At 30.1% G+C, this 21,184-nt stretch overlaps 1 protein-coding gene across 1 annotated transcript in view; it reads right to left on the reverse strand.

Annotated features, from left to right (window-relative positions):
- Nucleotides 1-2,404: 2,404 nt before the first annotated feature.
- The window catches only part of LOC111628091 (mRNA-capping enzyme-like), a gene marked incomplete at its 3' end in the record, with an annotated part of 85,622 nt that continues 66,842 nt past the window's right edge, over nucleotides 2,405-21,184 (reverse strand). Inside the window, exons 14-17 of the mRNA XM_023371811.1 lie at nucleotides 17,479-17,643; nucleotides 8,623-8,694; nucleotides 2,574-2,674; nucleotides 2,405-2,492 (exon numbers count right to left, since the gene is read on the reverse strand). Of these exons, the coding sequence (XP_023227579.1) occupies nucleotides 2,405-2,492; nucleotides 2,574-2,674; nucleotides 8,623-8,694; nucleotides 17,479-17,643 (426 nt within the window). The remainder of the gene's footprint in view (nucleotides 2,493-2,573; nucleotides 2,675-8,622; nucleotides 8,695-17,478; nucleotides 17,644-21,184) is intronic.

The following is a 21,184-nucleotide window of genomic DNA, read 5'->3' on the forward strand; positions in this document are numbered from 1 at the left end:
AGTTGTCCACAGAAAGGTTGACTCTTCCTTGTAAAGAAGGACAAGGCCACACAGTTATTTTAAACCTACAATACAAACATATACAGATGCTGAGTTCTTCAAGACTTTTTCTACAAAAAGAATTATCTGTGTATTTTGTTTTGAAAATTAAGTGGACAAAGAACAAAGAGTTTTTCATCCTAAACTTTGACATCAGCTATGCTAGCATAGCTCTCAAAAACTCTCATCTCTGGATGTCTGTTCTTCAGTTTCATTTGACTTTTAGCCAAACAAATATCAATATTTGGGGCGGAAGTCTGAAGTGCCCATTTGCCAATCGGAATAAAAGTTTACATCAATTGGCTAAAGCCCAGGAAAAAGGTCTATTAAAGGTTAAGTTCAAATATTTAAGTTTTGATGATGATATAGTTTTAGTTTTACATCCTTTCTCCTCTTATAATTGTTTTTAAAAAAAAGTTTACTAATTCTTTGAGAACTGTCTTGTTTATAGTCTATTACTTATAAAGAATAATATCTGAAACTAAGAAATTAAAAATTGTTGTTGCACTAGTTCAGTCAAGAATCTCACACATTCAAACATCCACAGCTTACAAAATACACACACTGAAAAAAATTAGTAATTACTCAGAATTCACCAATGAATTAAAGCATTGGTGAAAAATGGATGAGATACTTATTGTACCAGAAGTCCTTTCTTGCACAGGAATCATGCCACAAACACTATACAAAAGTCTACTGTACAAACAATAGGGTTTCAGAACAGTACATATATAACATTACAAAAGGCTGCCATGCTAAACAGATATCATAATGTGTGATGTAATGAAAATTTAATCTGAAATTTTGTGCTTTGCACAATTCACTTATCAAACTAAATATTCAAGAAATTCTTAAACATAGATACATAGACAAGTTGCATATAAACAAAACATTTTTTTTTCTGTAGTTATGATTTGACTTTGATCCTGCTTAGCACTAGGCACCAGAATTTATGCTGGATAAAAAACTGCTCAGCTTCTATTCACAATAGAACAAATAGAAAAGATAGGAGACAGTTTGCCTCTGAAAAACTTTCTAAATATGAGGTAATTCTCCAAGATTTATTATATATAGAGAGAGAATGAGAAAATCATTAAAAAATTATCAGCTTTTAAGATACAAGTTCAAGTGGAAATGTCAAATAATATCAATTAAAGCATAAGTTGGCATAAAGAAAACGAACAAGAGAAAACTGAAAGTGAGACATACACTATGCAGTCATGCTTCAACCAGATTAATATTCTGGTAGTTCAACAAAGGCAGCACACACATATGGATGAATTCACTTGATAGAGGAAATAATAAGTGACAACACTTTGAAAGGATTTTTCATGTCTTTAAAAGTGCTGTTGTCATCATTTCACATTAATATCATTAATGGTATATGAATTGAAATATGTTTTGCAAAACATGCTAAGTGCATTTTGAATTAAAAAAGTCTTTTGAAATAAAAAATGGACTTGCAAAGAACTGAGCAGCATTACTTTATCAAATTTGCAATGATGGAGAAAAGATCCTGTATGGCCATTGTACAAGACTAATGCCCTTAGTCAAATTCAAGTCTTCAAGTGGCACAGAAGCTTCTGAAATGGCTGATAATGTCCAAGATAATAGAAGAAAGATCAATACTTGATCATCCACTCTACTTACTTGATTTAACTCTGGTTGACTTCGTTTTGTTCTCAAAGATGAAACTGTTTCTTAAGGTGTAGCACAATATGCTTAAGGTCTTCAATGACATCAAGAATAATATTATGAACATTTTGAACAACTTCCCTTGTGATGAATTTTTGAAAATGTTAGATTGATTGTATGATCATTGCAAGAAATGCAAATACAATTAGAAAGAAATGTGTTAAATAAAAATACAATTTCATTAAAATATTTTGAGTCTGTGCTTTATCCTTTCAGAAATCTGGTTGATGTGTGACTTCATGGTGTATGGATATTTGTTTTCAGTGGTTTGGAAAAAAAAATATGATAACAAATGAATATGTCAGCAGTATGCAAAGGATTTTTCATGTATTTAAAAGTGCTGTTGAAGACAAGAAAAAGCTGTTTGATAAGTTCATAATTGCAAGTTAAAACTAGTAAATTATCTGCATCTTCATTTAAACACAGATAATCCACATAAAATTACAGTAAGTAAAGAGTCTATTAATAAATATACATTTTGTATGAATATAAAAAGTGGCAGTTTTAATAATTTCTTAACAGACTATGAAAAGCAGTAATAATTTTTTCAGATTAATTTTGATAAATACAAAATATGACTGAATTTCCAGATCCAGATGAAAACAAATTTAAAAAGTATTAAAATTTTAAGTATTTTAAAATTAAAATGTATTAGATGTAATAGGTTAAAAGAAAAAATTATTTTAATTACTTTCATTTCAGCAAAGGGCTGATCATGTCCTCCAACATATAAATAACCTCTAGGTCCAGGAAGACATCTATTGAAATGACAAATTAGATTACAAAACAAATATTTAATGTATTTAATTTAAAAAGTTCAATTTATAAAAATTAATTACCCTTCTCTGCATTCATTTTTAATAATTAATTTAAAATCAACCGAATTTAAACTAGGAGGCTTCCATTTGAGAACTTCAGAACATCTACCAGCTGTATATGGCTGTAAAAAAATTTTTTTTTTAATTCTATTGGTGTTATAATTAATTTTTTGATTTCAGTGAATTAACTCTTTAAAAGGAAATAATTTAACAAATATCTTATTCCTTATTAAATAAAATTATTTTATATTTAACAGTTAGTCAGTTTTTTGGTGATGTTGACACCAACAAGCTTACTAATAATTCTCTTAACCATCATAATTGTATGCATAGTGATGTAGGCTATCATTATTTTGCAATTATTTTTAAAAATCAGTTTCTCAATGAATTATTTTTAAGAATTAGAAGTTTGAACTACAGATGTATAATGAGCTGTGTTAAATGATAATATAAATATGAAAACTAGTCAGATTAATTAATACAGCTAATGAAAATTTTTCCAGAAAAGTTTTTGAAAGTTGATATTACATAGGACAAATATAAAAATATACACTCACATACACTGATATTGATTCAAAGTTCAAATTCTATAAACTAGAATCATTTATAATGTAATTCATTAGCATTATATTGAATTTTTCAAAAATACTCGAAAACCTTTATGTAACTTTATTCTAATGTTTTCAATCATTTTAAACAATCATCTTCAAAAAAACATTCCAATAAGAACAAATTTGATCATTCTTAAAGAAATCACTTAAAATCCTTTATGAATTTTCAAAACCACTGTTTTAAATCACTTCAAAACTGTTCCAAATTCACTATTCTTTTTTGTTTATTGATCCTTTTCTTATTTATTATGGTCTTCCAATCCTCTGATATTTCATCTGCACTTCTTCATTGCTTATAATATAATCTAAACTTACTGTATGAATATAAAAGGGAGAATCAATAAGGTAACAAGTAGATTTCTGAACATATCTTTGTTAAAAATTTAAAACTACAGCCAGGTACACTAAAGAGGGTGTTATTCTCTTTCAATGCAAGACTGCACACTGCCACCTGTCCCCACATCAATGATATACTGTGAGGTTTTGGAACACACCCTATAGCCAGACCTGGCACTCAACAACTTTGAGCCAATGAAAAAAATCTCTATGGACAACAATTTCTGACTGTGGAGTTTGTGCAACAGGCTGTCATCATTTGGCTGAATGCTTTTGACACAAAATTCTTTTCTGACAGAATGAATGCATTGATTATCTGGTAGAACAAGTGCTTGGACAAATTTAGTGATTATGTGAAAACAGTGTTTTTATTTATGTATATCTGGCTGCAATTTCACATTTCTACTAACAAAGGTATATTCAGAAATCCATTTGTTACCTTATTTATTGATCATCCCTTGTACATCTGTTCCATTGTTCACATGTTTGTTAAATCGCTATTGCAAGTTTCTTTAGAGAGCCAAACTCACTGTTAACATTACTTCCTTTATATACAACTTTTTAATGTTCTTGAATTCTAGTTTTCATGTTGCTAACTGAGAATCCTATATAAAAACTTTCTGTCATTACTCTTCTCAACCTTCACTGTATAAAGTCATAGCTGTTGGATATCTTTGAAGAAATTTTTCTCATTTTTTTATTAAATGAAACCTGTAAAAATGCCACTACTCCGTGTCAAAAAACAAATCAATGCACTTTTGTTCAAATACAATCATCAAGCTTTTTTCAGTCTTGGTGAAAAAGGGAACTTCCATTGGCTTGGTTGCTGTTTCAATTCTGGATCATACTTATAAACTCTCATCACTAGTAATAATCTTTACAAGAAAGTGTGAATCATTTCTGAGTTGTTCTTAATGATCATGGCACACACATTGTTTACTCAGAAAGAACAGTACACAAGCTCTTCACAGTCAATACATTTATTATTAAGATCATTAATCAAAATTCATTTGCATAAACTCAAAAAACACCAATAATTTTCAAAAATGTTAACAGTACATCAGTGATCTTCAAAGATAGCTTTGTAAATATTATTCATATTTTTGTCCATTCAGCTTTTTGAAGGATGACAAGCCTTTCAACAAGCCAAATGACAATTGTTAAAGAACATTGAACCATTTTTAACTGACATTTTATCTCTTGAAATAGACAAACTTGAAATCTATGAACCACTCAGTCTTGAATTTTCCCTATAACCAAACCATTTAAAACTGAACATTGCCTGTGTCTGAACTGCCATTTTATACATAAAAAAAATATAATCTGATGTAGATATGATTTTTCAAACTTGTCATTACATAAAGAAGAAACCAGCAAAGTCACATGTCAGCCATCCATAAAAAATGGCATAATGATGGATCCAATAGATTCAATGTGACACCATTTTGCAAACTGTATGTAAATAATGTAAGCTAGCACTATTTTGATGATGCAAATCCCCAATAATCAGGTTTTTGCAATAAAAATTTTCTGGAAACTTCTAGGTAGCTCTTGATCAGGGATGGTCAACTAGACATGTTTCAAAAGTTAATCCTGTAAGAACGTAATATTCTTATAATTTTTTAAAGGATATATTAATAACCATGCCATGAAAAACCTTAAAATGCAGTGATACTTTTTAATCTTCTAACATTTTTGGTTGTTTTTAGTGTTCTTCTTCAGGATAAAAATGCTGATCAAATCATGGTTTTTGTTTGAAACAAACAAAACATAAAGGTATTTCTGAAGTACATTTTTAAATATTAATATTCTAGAAAAAAGAATTCAAAATGAGAGAATGTATGCCTTTTAAATAGTATGTAAATGAAAAAAATACAAAACAGCTAAAATATAGAAACACACAAATGGATTAAATAGTTAACAGAAAAATGTAGAATAAGTTTCAATATATACTCAGATTCTTTAAATACTATGACACACACACCTATATCTCTTATACCTACACCCATTTATACTTCTGAGAACCAATATTTATTGTTTTACAAATGTTTTCAACTTGATCTACAGGCCATTGTCAGATATTTTGAATTCTCTGGAATGTTTTTTGTATTGGTTCCAGGTTCGAACAATTATATGAAAAAAACTCAAACTTTTTATAACTGTTTCAAACATCTCATTGAAATATCAAATATATCAAAAATGTAACAAATAGTATAAATATGTTAAATTGATTAAAATAAAATAAAATAAAATACAAATGTACTAACACAATATACATAATTATATCAACTGAGTGTGCATTATGTATTATATTTTACTGCGTTATTTTTTATCATAAATTTCCATGCCAAAGATAATCCTGTGGCATCTTTGTGGTTTAAACATTTGCCAGTAAGGCTGGATCTATATATTTCAAACTTTCTACAGTCATTGCTAAAGACGGTGAGTGCACCAGTCAAATATTGCTTCTCAGAGACAGTGTGTGTGTCATTATAGAATAAATACCAAAATGATAAAAATATGAAAAATTTAAAAGGTACACAAAATATGAAATAGATGAATATATGTGTGGGAACTTCTCTATGTTCTGTCTAAGTATCATTTGAAGTTCAAATCTAAGAATACTTTCCAAGCTGCTGACATATTATAATCTTTGTAATTAATGAATTATCCAAAGGATATTGATTTTTTAAATGTGCAATGCATCTGTATATTTGATGTGTTGTGTACTCTGCATTTTCTGGATTATTCTGGCTTGGTCCTAAATGACCATGATGGAATTAGGGTCAGAAATTACATATGCTGCTAGGACAGTGGCTGAATTAGTCTTCTGGATGTCATATTTGTTTTGTGCTCTCTTAACCTTGCACTCAGTGACCTCTTGGTGGCTCCAATGCATCATAAATCATGCATAATTCCACTATCCTTAACTAGTATCTTATTTACTCCTAGAATGTGTAGTGAGTTGATAGGCTTGTTATCATTTTGTAGTATTTTATAGGTGGTAGGTTTTCTTCTGAATGTTATGCCCCAGAGCTGTTCCTATTTCCTTGTATATGTAATGGAGGGGTGACATAGTTAATAATTGTATACCCAACCTGTGTGTCTTATTTCAGTATGTCCCCCATTTCTGGCTTGTATCTCTTGATCATATATATGTTACGATGTTATGATGCTTGGTTTGAAACCAAATTGGTAACTAAGTTCTTTGACATACTCTAGCTCCTGCATTCTCTCTTGGCTAATTTGACAATATGTGTGGGCTCTTTTAGTAAGAGTTCCAAAGACTGCTAGCTTGTAATTAATTTTGTTCTAGAATATTAATATTTAAAAATGTGCTTCAGAATTGTTTATGTTCCATTTGTTTCAAATGAAAACTGCCATTCAATCAGTATTTTTATCCTGAAAAAGGGTGATAAAAAAAAACTGAAAATGTTAGAAGATTAAAAAGTATTACTGCATTTTCAGGACTTTTTTGTGGTTTGGTTATTTAATACAAGTGCGGTATCCAAAGATGTAGGATATAATAATGTTAGTTCTTCCTTCAAAACTCTGAATAATCAGATATGTTGTACAAGTTGCATCATTAACATTTGAGAGCTATATGAAGGTTGAGAAATGAGTCTTGGCCAGTGCCATCTCAATGGTAACTTATGCCTGAGGCAAAACATAATTTTGCTGCATCTACTTTCAGAATTGTTGCACCAGAGAGCACTTCTACCACTGGCACTGTGTATAAACTATTTATAAATTCTTTTAACTTTTAATGTGTATTTACTGTATTTGGTTTATTATTTTAATTTATTTACTTTCTCTTTTTGAACATATTTGACCACTCTTTTTGCTACCCCTTCTGATGTGCTGCTTGAGGTAGTCACGTCATCACCTAACCCATTGAACCGGCCCTGGCTTTGGCCATCATTGTCATATATTATATAATAAAATCCCAATATTGTACATATCATTTTAAAAACACTTACGTTCAATTTAATTTTTAATGTAATTATTATTTATAATTTAAAAGAATTGATTGAGTGTAAAAAAATATTTTTAATACATCATTGAATTCATTATAAGAATACATTAACAGTATGTGATAATTTTAATGGTTTGTTAAGTAACTGATACCTTTAACTGATATTTATGTATTGTTGTCTAAGTCTTATCTTAATTCTTTATTATTAAAAATTCTATAGAGTTTAATTAAATTTTTCAAAATATTTTATGTAACATTTCTTATTATATGTTTAAAACTTACTGACATGATTAAGTATCTGTAATTAAAGTACAGTCAACTTGCATTAATACAAATCACAAGAGGAACAGTACTTAATTCACTTTATCAAAAATTTATATTAAAGATTTTCACTGTGAAGTTCAAGGTTGTATAATTTAGGGAGTTAAGACTTAATAAGAGGGTTAAATTTCTAAATTATAATGTTTTAAATTCATTTAACAAAGTTAAACTGAATTAAATGTATTTACAAAAATAAATTAATGATCGAAATCATTTTCAAATAAAATGAAGAAGAGACTGTATTTGCTATTTAGGTGTAGAGCAGTATATCAGAGTGGTTAAACAAAACAAAGCTAAAAGAAATCCAAGATTTTTTTCTGAAGGTTGTCTGAAAAAGTAGAAAATATTTTTTGGTGTCAAAAGAGTAAAAAAAGAGCCAAATTTGGTGCAAAATAGCCAAATCTGGCATCACTGTATGCACTCCCCAATACGCAAACTAGCATGTATTTGTATGGGGGCTGCATACATCTATTCTACTGAAAATGAAACACATATTACAGTGCCACTTTTTGTTTAATTCAAAATAGTGTAAAAAGCAGCCATTATTGGAAATAGGATTATTTCTTGGGGTTGTGAAGGAAATTTACAGTTCAGTTTAATGAGTTCTGTTAAAATTTTTCTTCACTATCACTTGACAATTAATGTTGTGACAATAGCATTTTTTCCAGGGTAACAGAAAAATTCTCTTTAACATGAGAATTCACTTTATTGGTGTTTGTTTTAAGGCAAGTCCACTGTATTTGTAAATAAAATTGAGTTATTCATAATTATTTAGAATCTAGAATAATAGAATAAAATTTAATTAAATATTAACAGAAACACTTACATTGATAGCTGGTTGAAATATTAAGCCATCAATATCATGAGTTACACTTTTCGCAAACTTTTCTCCTAATATCTAAAAATATAAAGTCATTTAATTCAGTGTGATTATTAATCCATATTTATAAATCTATATACAATAATAAATAAATTATATGTCTATGATGTTATGCTAAATAATAAATCACTATCACCTTATGTACTAGTATATTAAATTTAATACAATCTCTCTACACACCGGTGTTTAAATAAAATAAAATAAAAAACTCTTCAAACCTTTAACTGGAGTGCTTCTATTTTTAGAATTGCGAACGTTTTTGTCGCCCCTCCTGGGCTCTTCTTCAGGCTATAACGAATGGACCTTTAATATTCAAATAAACATTTGATATGAATCTCTTCCGAATTCTATCATTTGAAATTGTTCCGAAGTTGTGTTGCGCATGCTCCCTTTAAATGCTGTTATCTATCAAAATCTCTTCCGAGTTCTATCTTTGTATTGCGCATGCTCCATACTCATCTCTTTAAACGCTGTTATCCAGCAAAATCTTCCATGCTATCGATAGGGCCATTTCATAAGTGTATTAATTATAAAGATGAAATGGCCCTATCGATAGCATGGAAGATTTTGCTGGATAACAGCGTTTAAAGAGATGAGTATGGAGCATGCGCAATACAAAGATAGAATTCGGAAGAGATTTTGATAGATAACAGCAGTTTAAAGGGATGAATATGGAGCATGCGCAACACAACTTCGGAACAATTTCAAATGATAGAATTCGGAAGAGATTCATATCAAATGTTTATTTGAATATTAAAGGCCCATTCGTTATAGCCTGAAGAAGAGCCCAGGAGGGGCGACAAAAACGTTCGCAATTCTAAAAATAGAAGCACTCCAGTTAAAGGTTTGAAGAGTTTTTTATTTTATTTTATATTAAATTTAAGACTTTAAACTATAAACAAGCACTACAAACAAATTTACGAGTCAAGAAACAATTTTGAATCTAATAGCAACTCTTGTTTAACTTATACTGAACAAAATTATTTTGTGTATGTATATATGTATGTATGTATGTATGTAAAACATATATTGTTGGTTGGCAATCAAAACCTTGTAACTGTACTTCCTAAAATTTTATGGAAGAGCTAAAAAAAACCATAGTTTTGAGAGAGCAAAATTTTGAGTATGAAGTTGTGAATTTTTGACAATGTTAGAGAGAGGGCCTTAAAAGGTACACATCACTAGTATGTAGAAACTGACTTTACAACCTCATTAATACAAGAATGTGGTTTGACTTATTATTTGATATACAAGGTTTTGATTAACAATCAAAGATATGGTGAAACCTTGATCTATCATTCCTGAACACATCACTTTCCAGAATCATCTAGTTTCTAGAGTTCCTAAAAAACTCCTACTATGAAATTAAACCCACATCAATTGTTCTATGATTTTCATTTACCTGCATTTATTGGTTACCTATTTCAGTCCTAAAGAAAGTAAATTCCAGGCTGATCATTTTTAAGAAAAAGAACACCATCACAAATATGTTAGTAGTAGTGAAAGCAGTTGATGTTTTTAGAATTTGGTGTAGTGTATAGCAGTTTAGACTCTGTACAGTTATTTGTACAACTTTGCATTCATCTTATCAGCCAGACAACAAGCTGGAGAATAAGAAGTGGTAGTGATGACAATGAAGCAAAGCTCAAACCAGTGCCAAGTTTTACCACAGCACTTCATGCTCTAGTAAATCCACTTCAAATCCATCAGTGCACTTTCACAATGCTCATGATATCACTGAAAGAGACCAAGCAAATGTTGTAAATACTGACAGTTTATTTTTCAGTTTAAAATGTCAAGTGCTAATAAACAAATAAAAATTGATAACTTGTTAAAAAAGTTCAGTAAAAAGTTGCTTAACTTTCCCAGCAATATTTAAAACTGCATGGGGCACCATCTGTTATGATATTTTATTAAAATGTTTTACATTTTTAATTATTATAAAATGGCAATAAGCTTAATTTCAAGGGTAAAACTCATCATAGGGTAAAACTCATCAAGGGTAAAACTCAAGGTATAAAACTCATCATAGGGTAAAACTCATCAAGGGTAAAACTCAAGGTATAAAACTCATCATAGGGATGAGTTTTATAAAAAAAATTGTAAATGCTAATAATGAGTAAAATCGTTATTAAGTCCAACCCTACTCAAGATATGACACAACCCCTGCTATCTCCACATCCCCTTGACCTTTAACAACCTTTAATAGCATTAATCCCTTATACATAAACTTCCGTGCAAAATTTCAGAAATTTTCAAAAAGTACAGGAATTATTAAGCTTGAAGATGGGTGAACAAAATCGTGCCCCTACATATGCTAACAGAAAAACCCCTTAATTTTTTTGCATTGTTTGATGTTTCAAGGTCTCTGAGTATAAAAATGTAAAAATCTTGAGTCATTTTTTGATTGATTACCATACTTTCCCTCTGTTATACATATATAATACCCAGGAAAGTAAAAAGAATTAATATAGATTAGACTTGACAGTAAAAAAAATCACTAGTGTATATTTTTTTGATTTAATAAATACATATAAGTAAATGAGACCTTTCTTCTGTTTTATATAAGCTCCTGCATCTATTGTTTTCCCATATCTATAAATTTTTTCAAATCACCTGATAAAAACAATAAATCAAGATTTCACAGTATTTGTTCTTCTCTCAGAGAAAACAATTTAATGTAAACTAAAATTGAATCAATGTTAAGCTAAAAAAATTACTTTCTAAAATATACATATTATTTTAGAATAAAATGTCACACTCTTAAAATTGTCTGTAAAGTTTTTATATTTTTATTGTATACCCTAATACCCTAACTATATTGAAGTAAAGCTATTAAGAGCAAACAGATTTGAGTGTCAAATTTAAATATATTATCAATTCCAAGTTTAATCTAACTCTCTTTTTTTTTAATTTATATTCTTTATTGTAAATTTAATCTAACTCCTTTATATTAATTTTAAGATAATATACAGATAGTCCTTTGTTAATGCAACTGATATGTTCCTTAAAAAGTGAATGAGTGCAATAAGCAACAATCTGTATAACACAAGAATACATAAGAACAATAATTGGATGCATTTCAAGTTTCAAACTATACATTTGAGATTTGTTTGATTCTTGTTATTTGTTCAACTTACAGAATAACAAATTACATGTCTATCTATTCCTCATCTATGTGCTTTATCATCATCATGTGTTTGCTACTCAAAATGATGTTAGTGAAGAGTAAAGTAAGTTAACAATAATTATTTTAAAAAAATTCGGATAAGGGCTATGACAATTAATTCAAGAATGGTCAAGACAGGTTGAGAAACTATGTTAAAAGGATGGTGTTAGAATATATCTATTAAGCGCATACTGATGATTTTTTCCAGAACTACATTTTATACTAAGAAAAAGTATGTAATACAAAAATTGTCCATAATTAATAACTAACTTTAACTAAACGAAGGACTTCTATAATTTTAGAAAGATCTTTTGTACTTAAAATCCACTAGAGACTCCAAGTCCATGTGATGAAAAAGTGCAGAAAGCCTCTTAAAATGCATGGAAGGCATTTTACAAAATTTCCTAATCTTATTGCAACTCAATTAAGTTGCTTTTATCTTTTTATATTTGTATTAATATAGAGTTTACTTTTTATTTTTTATCATTCATTTACATATACAAATATTCTTATTGCTTTGTAGCTCTTCATGCTTTGTAGATTTTGAGAAAATTCTATAAAAATGTTAATCATGATTTGATCCTATTCTCATTCTAAATTCATTTTCTAAATTATTAAAATCTGATACCCTTTTCAATAGTTAAAAGTGTTCAATGACTTAAAAACCTTGAATATAAACAATGACATGACAAATCAATTAAAACTGAAAAAAGGTTTACTCTAGTAAACCCACAAGATTTACCTGGGTGGTCCTGGATATGTCAGGCCCCATCTCTCATTACTCAGCTACCCCACTGTGGATCTAGAAAACCCATAACAAAAAGCCCCCTTAGTGTCTATTGCATAAAAAGAGAAAAAAATGAAAAAAGTATCAAACTGTTTGTGAAAAGCAGCATTATGTTACAGAGGATCATTTATGGCTAGACATTGATCACACCATTCATTGCCTTCGGAATAGGAACCACATTAAACATTATTTCCTACATTGTTAATGTCTCTGTATAGTATAGTTATGTTGTACAGATGAAATGTTTATTGCTTGTAGAGCCAAAAGTGTCAGTGTTGAGCTTTAGTACTTATTTTTTTATGGAAATGTCACCATACCAAATTTGGTTGCATTTCAATTCCAAATGTCTCTATATAGTGTTGAATATTTAATTATGATCACTTGGTATATAAAAGTTAGATTCAAAAGTTAGTTGATTAATTAAATCAATCAAATGTGACATTATTCAGATCAGAATGAATATATTTGTAAAGTAGGAAAAAAATTATTGTAAAGATTGAATCAAAAAAATTAGAAAAAAATTATACATTTATCATAAGTAATACAATGTATCATTTAATTCCAAAAGTATATTTTTATTTTTATAATTTATGAAAAATGAACATACTAAAATTATATCTAAAGATGATGATAATTTCAGAATAATATTGATAATGCTAACAGAAATAATGTTACTGATATGTAATCAAAAATTATTAAAATTATAGAATTAAACTAAACATAGATTTGTTGTATGAGGTTCTTGTGACCTTTGGCCAAGTGATGGCCAGTTCATAATTCCTTAGTCTAATTTTTCGGACACACTTTTTTGGAAGGTGTTGCATCATGTGGATCCAGATAGAGAGTGACTATGCTTCACAACTATTACTTAATAACAAAATACTGTAAGGTCTCATTTTATGCGGTGGATACGTTCTACAGAAAAGCGAATATAAAAAATTCGCATAAAAAAAAACTTTACTTGCCTTGAAAAAGTAGGGATACGTTCCGTAATTTTCTAAAATCGCATAAAACCAAAACAATGAGTTAAAATTAACTTAAAACCGCATAAAAAAGTTTGCAGAAATTAAAAGAAATAGGCTGCTTAATAAATTACTTTGAATGTCTGAAAGAAATTCATATAAAATTTAATTTCAAAACAATTACAGTTTATACCTTTCAATGCAAAACTCAGAATGATGTAATAGCGACTTGTCTATGGTATCATGTACAAGGGAAATCCCCGAATTGCAAAAGCTCACTCTAAAAACAAGTCACTGACATCTGGATGTGAAGAGTTAATTAAATTTTAACCCTTTAGTTCCTCTCCCGAGTTAACTCGGGCAGGTTACATAGCGTTACATAAAACACAGTCTTTAAGATTTTTGACTTTTTTTGAATTTTTGGAATGGTTTTAAGTCTCCAAATTTTTAAAAAATATTTAAATATATATGACCAGCTTGTGTTCACCCTACTTTAAACCCTTGTCCTCCCGCAATGTCTATGAGAATGCCCCGGGAAATCCAACTCCAGCTGTGTTCAAGGTCATCCAGATGTGTAAACAATGACTCATCGGTGTTAAATTTCACAGAAGGGCGAGACAAAGGAAGTTAAACTTTGAAGCTTTTTCTTCAAAATTAACGCATTTCTTTCGTTTTTTCAGTTTTAAGTATTTTTTTATGTTTAATTACATTTATATCAAAAATTGCTAGGAACTAAAGCGATTAAGGTAGAGCTAGCTGTCCTTTACATCCATAAACGTTATATGTCAGTGGAACAAATGGAGTGAGCTTTGAGTGTTCCACGATTTTTGGAGACTGTCCGTACACGGGCTTCCTAAACAAGCCTATATGTATGTATGTCCAAAAAATTTTTGGACGAAATACAAACCGCACAACTTCAAAATCGTAAAAATAATCCGAATAAAAAGAGACCTTACAGTAATTTGTTTTTCAGTTGGATACCACATGTAGTTTTATAACAAAAATGGATATGCATTTCTATAAGCTTAAAATTCATAACAAAATTTATCTTTCAAACTATTATAAACAGGATGTGCAGGATGTGATGTATAAAACTGAAGGAAAATTCATGTGCAGTTTTATACATCAATAACTAAAAATGTATAAAGGTTAAAATTAGTGATGTAACGAATATTCAATTACCATTTGGCCGAATACCGAATATTTAATCACTATTCGGCCGAATACCGAATACCTAAAAGCAGGAATAATAAATAACAAAAACACAGTAAATTAATCATTTTGGTATTTAGATTTAATGTTATCGAGTTAGTGTTGTTTGTTTATATTTATTTATAACTTGTAACATGCACAAAATAAAAAAAATAATAATATTAGTCACATGTATTCACAATTTATAATTACAAAGATCAGCACACGTACACGTCTATCGTTGGAGAATCCTCGCACATCTGACCCTGCCTATCCTTCTTTTTAAGCGCTCGTCTTTGCTCTACCCTTTCTCTTTCCTCTATCGCTCTAATCCATGTATGCCTGTGCATACATCACAATACATGCTCACGATACTTTCAGTTAGTCACTTTTCCGTCGTAGATTTCCCATTTTACAATTACGTGACTCAGCCTGGTGATAACGGAGAAAAGAAACAGATAGGACATCGATATAAGTCACAGTTATGATTTCACAGATTCAAGACAGCTGATAGCCCGAACGGCCCCAGGCTTTCGCCCGTGCACGCTAAGTGACTTTCATTACAAGCATTTAGCTTTCCGAAGTCTATGACAACAATTGTTTGGCATTGACGACCGAGAATTCCATGCCAATATGCTGCCTCGACTTGTTCGATTATGTTATCGACTCAATTTCATATGTATTTTCACATTTTCACTTTGCAGTCCTTCTCTGCTCTTTTTCCGTTATTTACATGTGTAGGTCATTTCATTGTTATCCACATTTGATATCATCACTTATCACATACTTCCATGACACTCTTGTCTGTCCGCTACAACTGCCAAAAATGAACGCGATTGGCGATGCGTAGTGACAGCGGGCCAATAGAGAGCAGAATCCTTGCCATAATGCGGTTTGCGCGCCAATTTTCGTATGTGCGTTAATCAAGCTGAATAGTTTGGCTGAATATTCGGCTATTCGGCCATGCTCCTGGCCAAATATTCGGTATTCGGCCTGAGGCCGAATATACTATTCGTTACAGCACTAGTTAAAATTATACAGCAAGTAATATTTTGAGTGGATAACTTTTAAAACTTTTTAAATGCTTATTGATCAATGTAGGACTAAATTTATTTTGTTTACAGATTTCCATGACCCAAAAATTAATGAGAAATTAAACTGCATGTTTTGGTTCCCAGAACTATAGACAATAATAGCTATTAAAAAAAAATATGCTTTCATTATGATAAGCATGTCATAAAGAAACAGCTATTACTACTTTTAATTCTGTAAGACATTGTTTATTTTATCTTTAACTGTTACCAAGGGAATCTGTAATAAAATGAAATTAACTCTACACTGATAAATTATGTAAAAGAACTTCAAAAATTAGCTCCTGAAATATTATTTACTATTAGTATTAACATTTATGTCTTCAGCTATTGAAGTAAAACATTGTGCATGAATTTTAGGACAACCCTATATTGTATTTCAGTTTTAAATTTTTATAAGTATTAATATCATCTTATAATATTGTATTTCCTTGATTCTAAGATCATGTTTTTAACCTTTTTTTTTGTACAAAAAAAAAATGCATTTACAATTGATAGTAGTGTTGCCACCAGGCTGGTTTTCACCTGGACAAGCCAGTTTTTAAATTCATGGTCCAGATTAATTAATTTGTCTGGTTTTCATAAAAATTGTGAAATTATGATGAAACAAAATAAATTTATAAAAATATTTGCAAGTATTTTACTTTAACAGTTAAAGTCTTTAACTTTACATCCATACCCAAACTTATCCCTGGGCTAAGAGTGACAGAAAATGTACTTTTAAAATTCTAACTTGCAAATATCTCTGGAAAATATTAGTTTGTTCTAACATAAGTCCCTAACTGGCTTAAAACTGGCATTTGCATTGTTCAGTTCTAAACTGTAAAATGACATTTCACATGTCTCGCATTTATATTATACATTGTATAAGATACAATATATTTTTTGTAACTTATTATTATTAATGTTGGTATGTGTTATTATTTATTATTCTTACTTTTATATATTATTTTTGCAATTAATATCGATATCAGACTATTATTAATTATTTTACTTTAATAATATATTATGTACATGTTTACCTTCTAATAAAAAAAATATTTATTTTCTACTCACAATAAAAAAACCTAATTTTTTATTTCTAAGTATAACATCCTAATTTTAAAATGTCAAGGTCAGCAATTTTGAAAAGGTGGCAATACTGATTGATAGTGTCTTATATTCACAGTTCAAAACAACAATCAGCAATCATTGCATGTTTTTAGGATATATCACTCAATGTTCACACTTCTTCATATAAGGTTTGATAACAAGTATTTAATTTAAACTCTTTTTTAACATTTAAAAATGCCTTCAAGATGACATTACTTGTTTCCTGGCATTTGTATTGCTTTTCTAATTTATTGCTTAATAAAATTGATTATTTAAAGCTTTTCTCTCTAAAACAGTCTTAAACTTTGATTTCAAATTTGTGGTGCATCTTAGAATCAAGGAAATATAGTCTCTATGTATGAAATGTATAAAATAAATAAAATATTAATTTATAAAAATGTAACTTAAATACTAAAAATATTCTGGAATGTTTCTTGAATCAAGGTTTGATTTAATAAAGAAATTAATATACAAACTATTATGAGAATTAGTATTTTAAACATTACTTACTGATTTGGCAAAACTGACATCCCAAAAGTCTTTTGCACGAACACTAAAAGGTTCTTTACTTCTATCTATTTTGCCTTCTTTCATAGCTTGATGCCTTGGTCCAATAATTTCTTTGCCAATGCATAAAAGTCTTCTATCAAAATCTGCATCTCCTACTTTGATACCCTATATTAGTCAAAAAATCATTAATTTAAATGTAAAATGCTCAATCATAGACTGTTTACAAAATAAACACAAAGATTCATTTTTCAAAATAAACACAGAAATTCAGAAAACAGTCAAAATATATTGTTATATACACTGCCTGTCAAAAGTTAAGCAGAAATCACAAAAACAACAATATTTTCAAAAGCACTTAAATAAATTTATAAAACTTTCTTAGGGTTATACATACATACTTTAGGTATATACTGCATATATTTAGGAAAAAATGAGTGAATGTAAACAGAAATAATAAAAAATGAATGCAAGTAACAATAAATGTGAATACAAAAAAAGATGTTCGAATACAAATGTTGAGGTCAATATGGAATGTGACCTCCTTCTCTAGCATTAATGCAATCTTGGCAGTGTCAACTCATATCTTCAATAAGAAATTGCAAAAAGTGAGAAGGCAATAATTGCCATTCACACAAGAGTGGATTGGAGGTCATTGAGGGTTTGTGGAGGGGATATGACAATTGAAACAAGTTTCCCTAGAGCATCCCACATGTTCTACGGGATTGAGATCTGGAGAATATGCAGGCTAATCCATTCATTCTATTCTCTATTCATAAAGGTATTGGTCAATCTGTCTTGCTTGATGTGGACAAGCATTATTGTCCATTAAAATGAAATCATCTCTGAATGCATCAGCATAAGGTTTGACAGTGGTACAGTATCTCATCCTGATACCTGTTGAAGCAATGGTACTGTACCTCTATCAAACACTTGGAGGTCGATCCATCTACCTAATGAAAACCCAGCCAAAACAGTCTTTCCTCCACCACTATAAGCAGTCTTTCTGTTATGTTCTGTGGTTTGTAACAGGTTCCAACCTCTCTCCAGATCAATATATGCCTGCTGTCAGATTCCACAGAGAACCTAGACACATCTGTGAACAGGACATGAGCCCATTGTGATCGAGTCCAGCCTACATGCTCCTGAAACCACTTCAGGCAAGCCTGTCTATACTTGGAGGTCAAAGGCACACTCACTGCCAGTTGACAGACAGTCTGGCTTTGGAAAGCTTTCTGTTAACAGTTGAGACATACCTGCCTTCCTGTGATGACATGCGACTAGCATGTAGAGATGACACATATGCCAATTCTTTTCTTTTGGCTAGGAACCATGTATAATGACCAACCCAAAAAGTTGTCACCCATGATCTTAATTGACTTAAATACTTGGAAGTACAGTGGAACCTCGGTGTACGACCTTAATCTTATACCGAATTGGACGTATACCAAACCAACCTTTCCCATAAGAAGTAATGTAAAAATGATTAATCCGTTCTCGTGTAAAAAAAATGGCTGGCTTTAAACACCTCGCTTTCCTGGCTAGTTCCTGCTTGTTTTTTCGTGAGATCAGCGTGTATCTTTTTAGCTTTCTCGCAAATAACTACTTCCGATATGCTGTCTCCAGCACTGTTTTTCAGTTATCCAAAGAAAAAGCAATTTCTCGACATGATCTAATGTCTTCTATCTGTTTAGAAATTGATTTAACCCCTTTCGCAACGTTAGCAGATTTAATAATATCTTTATTTTTCATGATTGTCCATATCATCATTCTCGGAATACAGTAAACAACAGTTAAAATCTCGAACACGCGTGCCACCTTCGTATTTCTCAACAATCTCTTTCATCAGTTCCATTGTAATTCTAGTCATTTTTTTAGTTTTCTATCGCTTTTCGTTTGCCTTTTTGGGATTCGTGATTAATAAAAATAATAAAATTTTACTTACGAATTAAAATCAGAAGAAATTAAACAAAGTTATAAACCATTGCACCGCGAACGTCTAGTCTGGTCTAATACACCGATAGTGCTACTTGTTCATTGATGGCGCATATAATTGAATTATGTCGTATATCGAACAAAAGTCGTATACTGAGCAAAATTTGTTTCATCCAAACAGGACGTATTCGAAATTGGACGTATTCTAAAGCAAACGTATACCGAGGTTCCACTGTATTAGAAATTTACACGGCTAATAAAAATGTGAGAAGCCAAAAGCATAGAATTTTGTCCTATGTCACTTACTGACACAATTGTTAGATTGACTCACTTATTCTTTTGGAGGGCTTTAAATAAATTTTTAAAGATATAGATGGTAAGGTCTAGATCACGTCAGGATGTTGACACCAGTTAATCAGTTTTATTACACGCAGATTAACACGCATTATCTTGGAGTTTCGAGTATGAGGAACACAAGTAATCTGAATAAGTATAAGTGTGAATATCTAACATTAACCAGACCATATTTATAAAATAAACTAAAACATTTAATAAATCAAAAATATCAAAAGTATACAAAAAACTAACAAATCATACTTATACCTAAGTCACTACAAACTAAATTAAACCCAAACTTAATAATCCTATATTAAACCTATCGCGTGAGAGAGAGTTCACATTGATCTAACCATTATCATATTACCTCCTCCAGGTGTTTCGAATATTTCAATGTATGAGAGTCTTCTTTACTTATGGATATTCTTCTTCTTATATTTTCTATGGCACTTTCTTGTATGGATAACTCTTCTTATGATGGACTTCGTTGTATAACAAACTCTTTGAATGGCGTTCTCTCTGAATAACTTTCCAGGATTCGTATGGTAATATCTCTTACGACAAACTGCCCTCATGTGGCAATACCTCTTTCGATGGACTGTCCTCGTGTGGCAATACATCTTTCGATGGACTGCCCAGAATGGCGGGAAAATAGCCCTTTCATATCGGCCTTCTCTGACAGCCAAGTAGCGTGTACAAAGGCCGCATTTTTTACTCATCTCATGAGTCGGCCGTAGGAAAGGAAATCAACTTCCTTTCTAAAATCAAAAGTTTCTTTTAACATCCGTTTTTCAAAATTTTGTTGAAGTTTAAAATATTATTTTCTATTAAAATCCAAATCTTTTTCTCTTCTCTGTTAATTTGTCCAAAAATGAATTTCCTTCTAACTCTACATCCTCACAAAAACAACAGATGTGATGCAGATACTATATCAACAGCAAGGAAATCACTTTATGAAATCTAACTTGGTCAAGCATTTATTGTTTTAATATCTTATTTTAATTCAATGTTTTTACTTTCATTTATTTTTACTTTATTAATACTTAAATTTTATGTTCTATTTGTATTGTAAATACTATAGGTTCTATTAAGTTCAAAATTTGCTTGTTTGATAACTGTTTGTATTTGACAACTGATGAAGACATATCAAATTAGACAAAAATGTTATTAAGTAAAAAATAATAAGTTTTACATGGCCAACGATTATTTAATATTAATAAAATATAAGGATGACTCTTACAAAAAAAAAAAAAAAAAAAAAAAAAATTTTTTTGCATTTTAACTACGGAGGCAGTAGCCTAAAAAAGAAGGTCGTCTCCGTGAGTTTGTGATTTTATGAACTGCTGATGGTGTGAACAACGAAAGAAATGACTGAAACAAAAATTTTTTTTTTGTAAGAGTCGTCCTTATATTTTAAAAATGTTATTATTTATTAAAT

The sequence above is a fragment of the Centruroides sculpturatus genome, unplaced genomic scaffold (assembly GCF_000671375.1).
Source record: "Centruroides sculpturatus isolate CEXI.00-Female unplaced genomic scaffold, Cexi_2.0 scaffold432, whole genome shotgun sequence".
Lineage (NCBI taxonomy): Eukaryota > Metazoa > Arthropoda > Arachnida > Scorpiones > Buthidae > Centruroides > Centruroides sculpturatus.